An 11,539-nucleotide genomic window follows, 5' to 3' on the forward strand; every position below is an offset into this window, starting at 1 on the left:
AAGTACATAAGCTAAAATAATTTAAGTTGGTTATGAATAGTTGGGCTAATTCAGAAGATATCAGATTCGGCTCTAGGAGGTGAGTGAAGTACAATAAACGTACAACCACAGATATTGTGATTACAATTGTTATTTATAGTGAAAATAAAGTGCAATTACCAAACACCAATATTTACAAAATCTGCAGACAAGGAAAAAATAAAACAATTCAAGCTTGTAAAATATCCGCTGCACGGCAGTGCAGGAACCTCGTCCAACCTCTGGCAACAATGTCCATAAAGTTTATTTCATGAGTGATATAAGTCCAACGCGTATGACAGTCTAGACAGGTTGAAATTTGAAGTAGGATGATCAGCACTAAGATTCCAAAGCTGAAATCTCAGAAGTGAGATTTAGGGGACTAAACCAAGAGGGGAGAGTGTAGGCCGCAGCAGCCTCCTACCAGACCGCAGGAAGTTGTAGCTGGGGTTCTGGCTCGTTGGGCCTAGCTCGCCATCCAAAGTAGTGGTGTCGCTGTGGTCTCTCCAGGGCACCACTAGCCTGCACATTCACTACGTGCGATGTCACATACGAGCCCCACGCATCTACCCACGGCGGTATCAAAATACTGTTGCTTCCATCCGCTAACGCCTCTCCCCCGCGTCGTTTCGAGGCGACAACCCGGAAGGCATATATCGGTGCCTCGCGAATGTGATTGGTCACAACAGGCATGTGCAGCCTCGCGGCGTGGCGTGCGTCATGACGCACGATGCCTTCACGGACACGCTCCGGTTGGAATTTAAGATTCCAATTTAGTTATAGACGCAGTTCTTTTTATTTTTATGTGGGTTACATAGTGTTAGTAGAGATGGTGAACCTGACACAATCCTGTGTTTGGTGTGAAGGAAACCAGTTAACAGCCGGTTTAGTGAAATTCTCTTGAACTCATGGAAAACTCATCGTCGTCTCGAAGTGAGCAGCTGAAGCGTCCCGTGTGATCAGAGGTCCTCGTCGTCCTCGCTCACCATGACGTCGAGCTCTTTGTCTTTCCGTACGACGCTCTCGGTGATGAACTCCTTGTGCTGCTCCTCCAGCTCACGCAGCTCCGCCTGCAGGCGCTCCAGGTGGAGCGCTCGCCGGTTCCTCAGCAGCCGGCTGGGGAATGGGTTCATGTCGTTGAAGGCGATGCTGGTCAGCTTCCTGCATGGACACACGCAGGTGGAAAGGACTCGATCACCAACACAGAGGAACTGGAAACTGATCAGCTTGAGTGTTTCTGTTTTATGCTGCTTGATACTTCAGGTACTGCAGTTTGAGCAGGAAATACTGGACTGACTGGACCACATGTATCCGAGAGCTGCAGATACTTAAAAATCTTTAAATCGTTGTTACTGTGATCAGGGAAATTTAAACTTCTCACAAAATTTCAGTAAAAAGGGTTTGAAGCTCAAAGATTCAACAGCTACATCCGCTACACTTCTGAGAGTGTAACAGCTCGTAGATTAAGGCGGGTGGAGGCGAGTGCGTACCTGGCATTGGAGACGGTCTTTGTGAAGAAGCGTAGGTACTGGTAGATCTCCACGCTGTCGTGAATCTTCAGGATGTCGTCCTCTTTGTATTTGAACAGAGCCAGAGTGTATCTGAAGATCACCTGCAGCACAGACACGCATTTCATAACAGGACACTCACGCCACACAATTAATTGGAAACTTTGAGGAGGTGAGTCATAAAATTACTCTTTCAGTTGTGGTGCAGTTGGGCCCTTTACTCATTACAGCTCTGATCGATTTCCAATAAGCCACTTGGTTCCTCAGTTGCCAGATAATATTAACTTACTTGGTAGTTGAGCTTTAAGTTTAAATTAAACTTTTGGGTTGGATCTACGTGGCTGAAGCTGTTGTCAGCATTTATCCCTGTGTGGTATATATTTCTGTGTCTGAACTGTGATTTTATTTCCTGAGACAAACGATGTAAAAGCTGTGCTGCATTTGTCACATTGCAGAAACAAGCCCAAAGCCATTGTCCCGCTCATCGTCTGGATTTACGCTGCTTGTGGTAGACTGTGAGGTCGTTACTAGAATGATCTGCTTTCCCACTCCTATTTCATGTCACATGACAGTTCCCCATGCTTAGTAAACAATGTCTTATTACTCCTAAAATGTAAATAAAGACATCTAAAGGTGAAAACAAAATCATTTTTGTTTCCATGGTAGGGCTGAACGATATATCGCATTTGCGATAATATCGCGACATGATCAAGTGCAATTTTCTAACCGCAAAGGCTGCGATTATACTCTGGACATGTCCAAATTCATGGGCTGCATCCTCCTGAGGCCGCATTTGTAGACCGATTACGTCACAGCGACGCGCCGAAGGCTGTCCAAATTACTACCATATCCCAGAATTCATAGCGCGGCCCAGCCAAACTCCAGTTTCCAGCAATGGCGGCCGCTACTAAGTTTTAAAATTACTCATACTAATCTTTCTGGGTCACAAAATAAACTTTTAACATATTTTCAGGCGAGAAAGTAGTTGTGTAAACATCAAATATCTGCTCGGTTTATCAAGATATCCCATATTTGCAAAAGTGCTTCGACGTTTTCAGAGGCGTCTGCTACCCACCAGCTCGACAGCTAGCCGGGAGCTCGAGGATTACTGATGCGGCCGAGAACGGCACAACTCCCGGCACATCATTTTCAGATCACCGCGGAGTTTCGCTGCTCGGGTTAAACGTAATATATAAGTCACTTAGACAACCTAAAAATGTTATTGTTGGGCTTTTTTCAGTGTTTTGTTTGTTCGTGAGTAAATTGGTTTGGCTGAGATTAAAGTTATTAGATTAGATAAAATAAAACTTTATTAATCCCCCGGGTGGGTTCCTCCTTGGTTTTCACACAGCTGACTAAACGTCAAACAGAAAACTTATTAAACAGAAGTATGAGACAGTCGAGAATTTACACCAGTGTCTGGTTATATTTTAGATAGCAAGAAGCAGACGGCCGAGTTTATTAAACTCCACCGAGACAGCGGTGACGCTAATCAGAACGACCGTCCAATTTCACGCCTTTAAACTTTAAAGGCGTGTTTGTGTGTGTGTTTATACAATTGCTATTATGTTTGCACTTTATGTGTAATGTTACTGACTGCAGAGATCAGTAAGATGTGTGTATTTTTTATTTATTAGTTTTATTTATTTAATATTATTTTTTAATTGAATGACTGTCTAGTAGTTCACAGATGTCGAAAAACTGAGTGTGGTAAAGCCACTGATTTTTTTTATGTATATTTCTGCAATCTGCACATTGTACTGACTTTCATTTTAATGTTTACACCAGGGTTCCTTGTCAGCACTTTATGCTCAGATGTTTGTAAGCTAAAAATAAACTATTGTGTATGTTCAAATATACTGTTGTGATTGAAGAAGTTAAATAAAAATGTCAGTCATCAATTCATGCATCACCTCATGTCATCATAACAGAGGTCTGTCTTCCAGGAAAGAACAGTTTAAAATTAATGTAATATAGTATTGGCCATACTATATGATGTATTGCTTGTCTTTGTTTAATAATACAGAAGACAAAGACCTTAAAAAATAATCGCATATCGCATCGCAATCACAATATTGGGGCAAAAAATCGCAATTAGATTATTTTCCATAATCGTTCAGCCCTATTCCATGGACACTACTGTGGTGCATTCAAGTGTTGTCTGCATTTCTGTCATGGTGTGTTCGGGTGTATGGTACCTTGGTACCCTCATACAGGAAGGCGTCCCACAGAGGCATCAGGATGTCGCTGGGCAGACTCTCCACAAAAACCACCAGGAACCAGTTGAAGGTGACCAGAGAGACGTCAATGTTGTGATCCTCAAAGTGAGATGCCAGGCGAGGAAGCTTCTCCGCCATGAAGTCCTTCAGCACGCGCTGGTCCGCCTGAGCACAAAGACTCACAGAGATCAGCCTCACTGATCACTAAAACAGATCACAGCAGGCAAGCAGGTGAGTGTGTCTGCTGACCTGAGAGGCCACCAGATTCTTGGTGTAGTAGTCCTGAGGCATGATGGCTTCCACCACTGCCACCAGACACCAGAAGGCGTCTTCGTCACTTTGGAGGACCAGCAGAGCGAGGGCCGCTAACCTGTGGACATTCATGGAAGGTGAGGTTCTGCCTGGAAGGCGGGTCCACATAAGAACTCAGATATAAAATTTATACTTTTGTTCTGACCTGTTGAGTACCTGGCAGTAGCCAATGGCAGGGTTATGCCCGGAGAAGGCCAGAAGGATGCGGCGGAGCTGCTGGAGGGTGGGGCTGGAGGGCGGGGCTGGACGGCGAGGAGAAGTGCTGATTGGTCGTCAGGGTTCGGTGAAGGTCCAGCTGGACCTGCCTGGAGGCAGGATTAGGAGCTGTCTGACTCTTCTCACACAGCTGGAAACAGAACAGGATTACTGAGTGCTCGCCAGCATTCCCAACAGGAAGAAGGAGGAGCCACCTGTGCTCAGGTGCGGATAAAGCACTCTCTCTCTCTACAGCTGTACCTGCTGATAGCGTTGCATGTGGCACTCTTGGCTTGTCAAAGTTCTGGCTCGGACCAAACAGCGCCACACTCTCTGCCGATACTCCCGAGGGACGCCTTCACGCACCAGAATTTTGAGCTCAGGTGAGATGATGAAGTCATCGTCGGACCTGCCTGCAAGGTACTGAGCCCAGCGGCTCAGCAGGGGGTGCTCCAGACCCTCCTACAGAGACAATGATGTATGATATAAAAAGAGGATAACCATTATCTGTTAAGCATTATGTTACAATTTAACATAATGTAAAATTGTAACATTGTAAACATAATGTTACAATTTTACATTATGTTACAGTTTAACATCATATAAAATTGTAACATTATGTTTACAATGTTACAATTTACAAATTGTAACATTGTAAACATGATGTTACAATTTTACATGATGTTAAATTGTAGCTGTTAAGGGTGGTGAGTTAGCGAACCTAGACGCGGACCTCTCGTTTAAGTTGAACAGTGTCTTTATTTACAGTGAAGCCAAAATCAATCCACAGTTATCCACAGTGCAAGTCCCTTCAGTGCTCCTCTCCCCGTCTCCCCTCGTGTGTCCACAAAACTCCCTAGAATCAGTGAAGTGTCCCCTTCCGTCTCTCCGTCTCGATCGCGTCCAGGCTTATTAGGCAGCTCAGAGTGGCAGCACTTACGGGTCGGAGGTAACAATCGCAGCGGAGAAAAAGCGGAGCGAGAGAGGAGAACAAAAAAACACACACACACAGGTCGACCGGTCGGGGCACCGTCCGACTCTGACAGTAACATAATGTAAAATTGTATTATGTTTACAATGTTACAATCCCTACCCTCACCTATGGCCACGAGCTGTGGGTAGTGACCGAAAGAACGAGATCGCGTATACAAGCGGCAGAAATGAGCTTCCTCTGAAGGGTGGCTGGCCTCTCCCTTAGAGATAGGGTGAGAAGTTCGGCCGTCCGGGAGGGGCTCAGAGTAGAGCAGCTGCTGCTCCACATCGAAAGGAGCCAGCTGAGGTGGTTCGGGCATCTGACAAGGATGCCCCCTGGGCGCCTCCTGGGTGAGGTGTTGCAGGCATGTCCCACCGGGAGCAGGCCCCGGGGCAGACCCAGGACACGCTGGAGAGATTATATCTCTCGGCTGGCCTGGGAACGCCTTGGGACGCTTGAGCGGTCAGCAAAAGTCGACTTCCCCCATCACCCACTCATTCACAAAATTTCCCTCGGGCCGTGAACAGGTGATATAGCAATCACTATTACTGACACCACGTGACCCAAAGCTACGCCTATCCACAACATTCCGGCCCCTAATTATTACATTTTTACAGTAATAATTACACATCCAACACCATAACTCACAACACACACTTCATCATATCACAGACACCCAGTGAGACAACATAACATACTCAAAAGTCCACCAAAGTTATTTTCTCATGTCTTCTCTTCTTTTCTTCTGTCTGCACATGGTCAGTCAGTCATAGGCCAGAGGTTACCAGCACTTAGCCTAAATATAGTCAGTCTGATGTACATCTCATAACATTAAAGTCAATTCAAAGTTAGTTATGTCACACTGTGTCAAAAATGTCATAGTCATGGGTCAGAGGCCTCCTGAAGAAGGCATATCTTTGTGATGGGTCTGCACACATGGCTGGTTGGGGTCTTAATCCAGACCTGACGCACAAACCCCCTTTCATCTGGTGCAGCTCCGGTGACTCTCCCAATGAGCCAAGAACCACGAGGTGCAGAATCATCCACTATAAGGACCACATCTCCAGGAACAAAGTTACGTTTAATCCTTCCCCATTTCTGGCGCTCTAATTCTGTGACTGGGACTCTCTTTGCATATCCTCTAGATATAAGATCTGTCATGAAGGCAGTGTAGTCTTTATGAAAGTCTTTATCTCTGATGAACCTTTTCTTCAAACCTAAGGCTCGTTGCTCAATTGCACAGTTGTCAGGCATTCTTATGTCTCGGTCTTTTAGTGGCAGGGCAATGCTGTAGTGCCAATCCCCCAAAGTCACCATCTTGCTGGCCAATTCCAGGAACTTCAAGTCTTCCTTTGACAGCCCCATCTGTTCATCATTGCTGCTCTCAGGAAAATCCATCTTGAACTGCTGTTTCCATAGCTTGTCCAGTGTGACAGCAGAAACTCTGTTGGCGGTAACTGTTGCCAAACATCCTGGCCTTCCACAGCATTCTCGATTAAGTGGCCCATTCACAGTCCAGCCGAGCACAGTCCTAATGGCAAAGGGTCCATCACCTACACTCCGGATGACCTCCAAAGGTTCTAGAGCTCTGGGCATATTCATGCCAATCAAAAGCTCAACATTGGCCTTAATTTCTGGCAAATGAACATGCTTCAAATGTGGCCAGTCAACCAGGTCCTGTTGATTTGAGATGTTACCAATATCTACAGGCATTTTATGCTGAGTGAAGAGGTTAGGCATATCACAGTACATGTCACTGTCCAATCCAGCAACTTCAAGTTCAGGTACAATGAAACTGTCCACCACTTTCTCCTGTCCCATGGTGCGCAGCAGAATCTTTGTCCTCCTCCCAGCAATATTCAGCTTGTCCATAAGACCCGCTGTACAAAAGGATGCTGAACTCCCTTGGTCCAGAAAGGCATACGTTTCCACTATTCTTTGACCTCTCTTTGATTTTACTTTAACTGGCACAATGGCAAGCTTACAGTCCTGTTCACCGGCCCCAGTAAGACCACTAGTCTGGATCGTAACAGGAATGTTATCTGCCTCATTATTAGGTTTGATTTCATGTACAGTGTAGTGTAAGCATTAAAAGATCATAAAAGGAAACACTAACATTTATGTGAAACTAATTGTAATAAAAAAAATGAACAGGTGCTTTATAGATTTAAAAGAAAGAATCTGAAAACAACACTTTTTTGGTCTGAGTGATCAAAGTAGAAAACAGAACTGATGTTCAAGAACAAACCATAGCTGCACTAATATTACACATCTCCATTGTTGTGGTGAACAGACATGTTGCTTTTAAAACCACATGCAGTGTGTGACCGTGACTGTTCACTGAGACCATGAACGCCACTTCGCTGAAGCCTTCGCCTTCTTCTTCTTCTTCTAAATTGGAAGCAGAAGGAGCACGAGCTGCTTTGATCTACTGAAAGGAAAAAGCAGAATATCTGAGTTGAAACCAGTCAGCTGAAACCAGTAAGACAGGAACAAATTCAATGCAGTGTCTCAGGTGGCTTAGCCTGTTACAACTGTTGATACAAGCTAAATACAGTTAACACACAGTGTCAGGGAGCTCCAGTGTGGGAACTAGTGGCTTTAGGTTTGTAGTCATTTAACTTTCATCCCTTCATTCATTTAATTCAGGAGGAAGAAATGTCAGGTGGGTGCAGGCTGGTTACATGCATTTGGTCCCATGCTGTCTTTAACTTGGTTCACTTTATGGCTGGGCTGTATGTGGGCTTATATCATGTTACTTGGGCAGGAGTTCCTGTCCCCTGTTAGACTTAGAAAGTTTCTCCATAAGTAGAGCTTCTAACTCTTCTAGCACATCTGTGGCTGACAGTTTTTTGGTGGCTCTTTTTACCCCACACTGGTTGTGAGTGTGTAAATAGCCCCACTAGTTATTTTGGGTTGCAGTTAACTTGGGAGGAAGAGGTAGGTCTGCCATGACTAGATGAATAACAATTATCTGGGATACATAAATTTCATAATGCATGCATGTATCTCTATAAACCTGCCTGAGGGCTGCCATTTTTTACATTCAGTTATTTCTTTGTTGAATCTAAATAATGAATGTGTTACAGTTAAACTGACACTGATCAGTGTAAATGGCTCATTGGGACACAGAAACCTTTAAATTAAACCCTATCACCTGATATCGAGTGTCAAACAATATCAAAGCTGTAAAAGCTGTTTACAGTCAGAATTTATAAAACTATGATTGTAAATAAATTCAAACAAGTGAGCTTTTCTCTTTGTGCTGAATATCAACACTGTGATTTCTTAGACTGTAAGCTTTACTTTAGCACAACCAGTTGTAGAAGCTGCCACTCCAAATGTCTTTTGATAACAAGAAAAAAATACCTTTTCAGTCCACGGCCTGAAGTTCTTCTCCGACATCTTCTGCCATCGGCTTTGTCTGCTGGTTTGAAGACAATAAACCACAAAAAGATGATTTAGTCACTTTGTCTGCGTCATGCAGCTCGAATGTGTCGTGTAACGATGTTGAATAGCTGTCGTTATCCCTCTGCTGTGTCAGTAGGATTGTACTGTACAGCATCTCATTGATATGTGAGGAATGCTAATGTAACACGATAACAGACTTACATCATTAAAACATAAAGGGCAGGAGATATTTAGATATTTTTATATTTATATTACATTTTATAGCTGACGGATATTACTAAATAGATAGAATTTACTAAATAGCTGGATGAACATGAAAAATATGACTATAATAACAAATGACCATGAGAGCCAGTAGAATTAATTCAACTGGACACTCAAAAGACGTCCTTAAATGCTCTTTAAGTGGCGGAACAGATGAACAAACAGTTAATCGCTTACTTGAGATGAAATCTGCTCAGCTACTTTGAAAACAGCTTCTAACTGGTTCATCCTTTAACAGGATGACTGCTCAGGGGTAAGGCCATCATGCAGTCCAGCAACCTTTATGGTTCTGCTTTGATTCACCAGGAACTATTAGGGAAACCTTCCAGCGCCTCCTGTGAAAGACACAGGCATAAACACACAAACATTTATTAACATGTTCCACAGTGTTCCAGTTTGATTTTCTCATCCTGTGGACAACAACGTACATGGATGCAGGTTTATTGTTAACTTTTGTAAGGTTTATTTAGTGAACATATCCAGCTGCAGCTCCACTGTGATCCTGAACTGGATAAGCACTTAAGAAAATGTGTCAATAAATGGACATACATCAACTTACTATATTTATCCAAACAGACGGGACCAATAATGCTTCACTGAGTTAGAGACTTTAATGTCTCTTCTATGTAAGAATGTCTCGTGCTGATATACCTGCAAACTTGACAACAAAGGTTTTTCAGACTGCATGTAGCTCTATGTCAGCTCACACATTTACATTTATGTCACACTTATTTCTGCTTTCCCATTTTATAATTATTACTTACATTTTGATTAGATACCTTGAGTTTGTAAATGATCAGATTACATAATTGGAATAAAATGTATCCAATTCAAGGTTGCGGGAGGATGAAGCCTATCCCAGCTGATACAGGACAAAGACAGGCTGCCAGTTTATCGCAGGGCTAACACAATATGTGTAACAGAAAATCCACTTAAATGTTTGATATTTCTTATAATAATCATAATTATGACTATTATTTAAAGGTTTCTTTATAAATACATTTTGATTTTTTATAACCTCTAAAATATAAACCTGAGCTGTTTCAGATTCTGACCTCTGACCTCACTGCAGCTCCCTCTTGGAAGTATGTCTGCTTCTTGTCCCCAGTGTTGACCACCTGCCCTTGATATCACGTACTGTACCTGAGGAACAAAAAAGGACAAACACTTGCCTTCATTTAAGAAGTACATTCATACAGAGGTAATCTATGGAAACACACTAGTTCAACCTTTGGGAGAAATCAGTTCCTGTGAAACATTTCTGTAAATTAACATCATATGGAGAATGAATGAAATGAGTTCTTCCGGTGACTCAGCAGTCAAACACTGACAAATGAAATCTAGTTAAACTATTAAGCATATTTGCTCTTCTGAAATCTGTGTTAAACAACAACAAACATAAATTAGTAACAAAAATACAGCTGAGTAGATATTACAAACCACCAGCAGCCATAATGCTAAATTTTAATCTTCAAATGTTTCTGAGCCGTCTTCAACCTGCTTTTAACACATTAAAGTCCCACAGTCAATGCAGCCTGACTCAATCCTAGATGTTCAGCACACAGAGGTACCGTTTGAAGTTTAGTGTTAACCTGAGTCACTGATCATTTGCAGTATTACAGAGTCTGGCAGTCTTTGCATGATGTCCACGTCACTATAAGTTTCTAGCTGACTCTCAGGTGTGCCAGCAGGAAAGAGTAATAATAACCTGCATCCTGAGGTTTGTCATGCAGGATTAAATTTACAGTGGCTTTGTTCACACAGCTAGGATTGTATTTTACACTGACCCTGGGTCAGTATAAGTATCATACAGTTTAAACGAAGCACTGAAACTTGCACATATTTATTACAGATGCACTGAAGCTAATCGAGATATTTGCTGTCAACCTGTGGCTGCGATTAATCACTTTACTGAAAACTTTATTAACTAGTAACTTCATCAGTCATGACAGAAGCTAATATTTCTGTGCTAACATCGTTTAACCAGTAACAGCTTTCCTCCAATATAAGCTAACGTTTACACCGTAACTTTAAGCTAGCACCATAAAGACGGTAAAACACGTAATAATATCTACAAATGCATCTTAAAGCTCTTATATTAGCACTCGGTGTATTACTAACATAACCACATTAACATTACTGACACTCGCTGACTTTTAATAGTCATTCTATAAATGCTGTCCGTTTAAATGGTCCTGTACCTGTACACACTGCATATCCACCGGATTCCAGCCAGAGTGGATTCTGGAGTCTTCCACGCTCCTGTTAGTGATCCTCCATCTGGATGGATGAGAACAACCTTCTGAACAATCTAGCAGGTCTCCTTGGGGGGCACGTCTCCCCACCCCCCAAGCGAGGGCCGTGGCACTGAAACTGCCGGCTGAGAGAAGGCTTGAAAAAAAAGGACATTTATCTTTTCTTCTTCAGCCAGCTTTTTTTCTCATCGTTTTTCCAAAGTACACATTAAGCTTCTTCTGCAATAACACACTAATTACACATGGAAACCTACCTACTTCTTTCTTCATCACAAACAATTACACTTTCTGTAAAGTGCTTTCAATAAAACAGAAAAGAAAAGTGTGTTTTGTTTTGTTTTTTTTATTCAAGATCTCACATGTACTTAGCAAAGGTGAGTACAC

General features: G+C 42.7%; 1 protein-coding gene across 4 annotated transcripts; it reads right to left on the reverse strand.

Annotated features, from left to right (window-relative positions):
- Positions 1-5,592: 5,592 nt before the first annotated feature.
- On the reverse strand, positions 5,593-11,295 carry LOC309686955 (uncharacterized protein). 4 transcript variants are annotated; one of them, XM_082501627.1, is made up of 4 exons: positions 11,102-11,295; positions 9,956-10,043; positions 9,078-9,235; positions 5,593-8,652 (listed from the first exon to the last, which is right to left on the reverse strand). In XM_082501627.1, exon 4 carries the CDS (start codon positions 7,095-7,097, stop codon positions 6,108-6,110), a length of 990 nt encoding a protein of 329 aa, XP_082357753.1. In that variant the 5' UTR covers positions 7,098-8,652; positions 9,078-9,235; positions 9,956-10,043; positions 11,102-11,295; the 3' UTR covers positions 5,593-6,107. The 4 variants fall into 4 exon arrangements, with proteins under 4 accessions (XP_082357753.1, XP_082357752.1, XP_082357754.1 ...); XM_082501626.1 differs by lacking the exons at positions 9,956-10,043; positions 11,102-11,295 and having other exon boundaries at positions 5,593-7,656; positions 8,595-8,652; positions 9,078-9,744; XM_082501628.1 differs by lacking the exons at positions 9,956-10,043; positions 11,102-11,295 and having other exon boundaries at positions 5,593-8,649; positions 9,078-9,744.
- Positions 11,296-11,539: the final 244 nt, after the last annotated feature.

The sequence above is a fragment of the Aulonocara stuartgranti genome (assembly GCF_965226115.1).
Source record: "Aulonocara stuartgranti genome assembly, chromosome: 2".
NCBI lineage: Eukaryota > Metazoa > Chordata > Actinopteri > Cichliformes > Cichlidae > Aulonocara > Aulonocara stuartgranti.

Coding starts and splice junctions, on each gene's coding strand:
- LOC309686955 (XM_082501627.1), bottom strand. CDS start 7,097: ATGGACAAGCTGAATATTGCTGGGAGGAGGACAAAGATTCTGCTGCGC.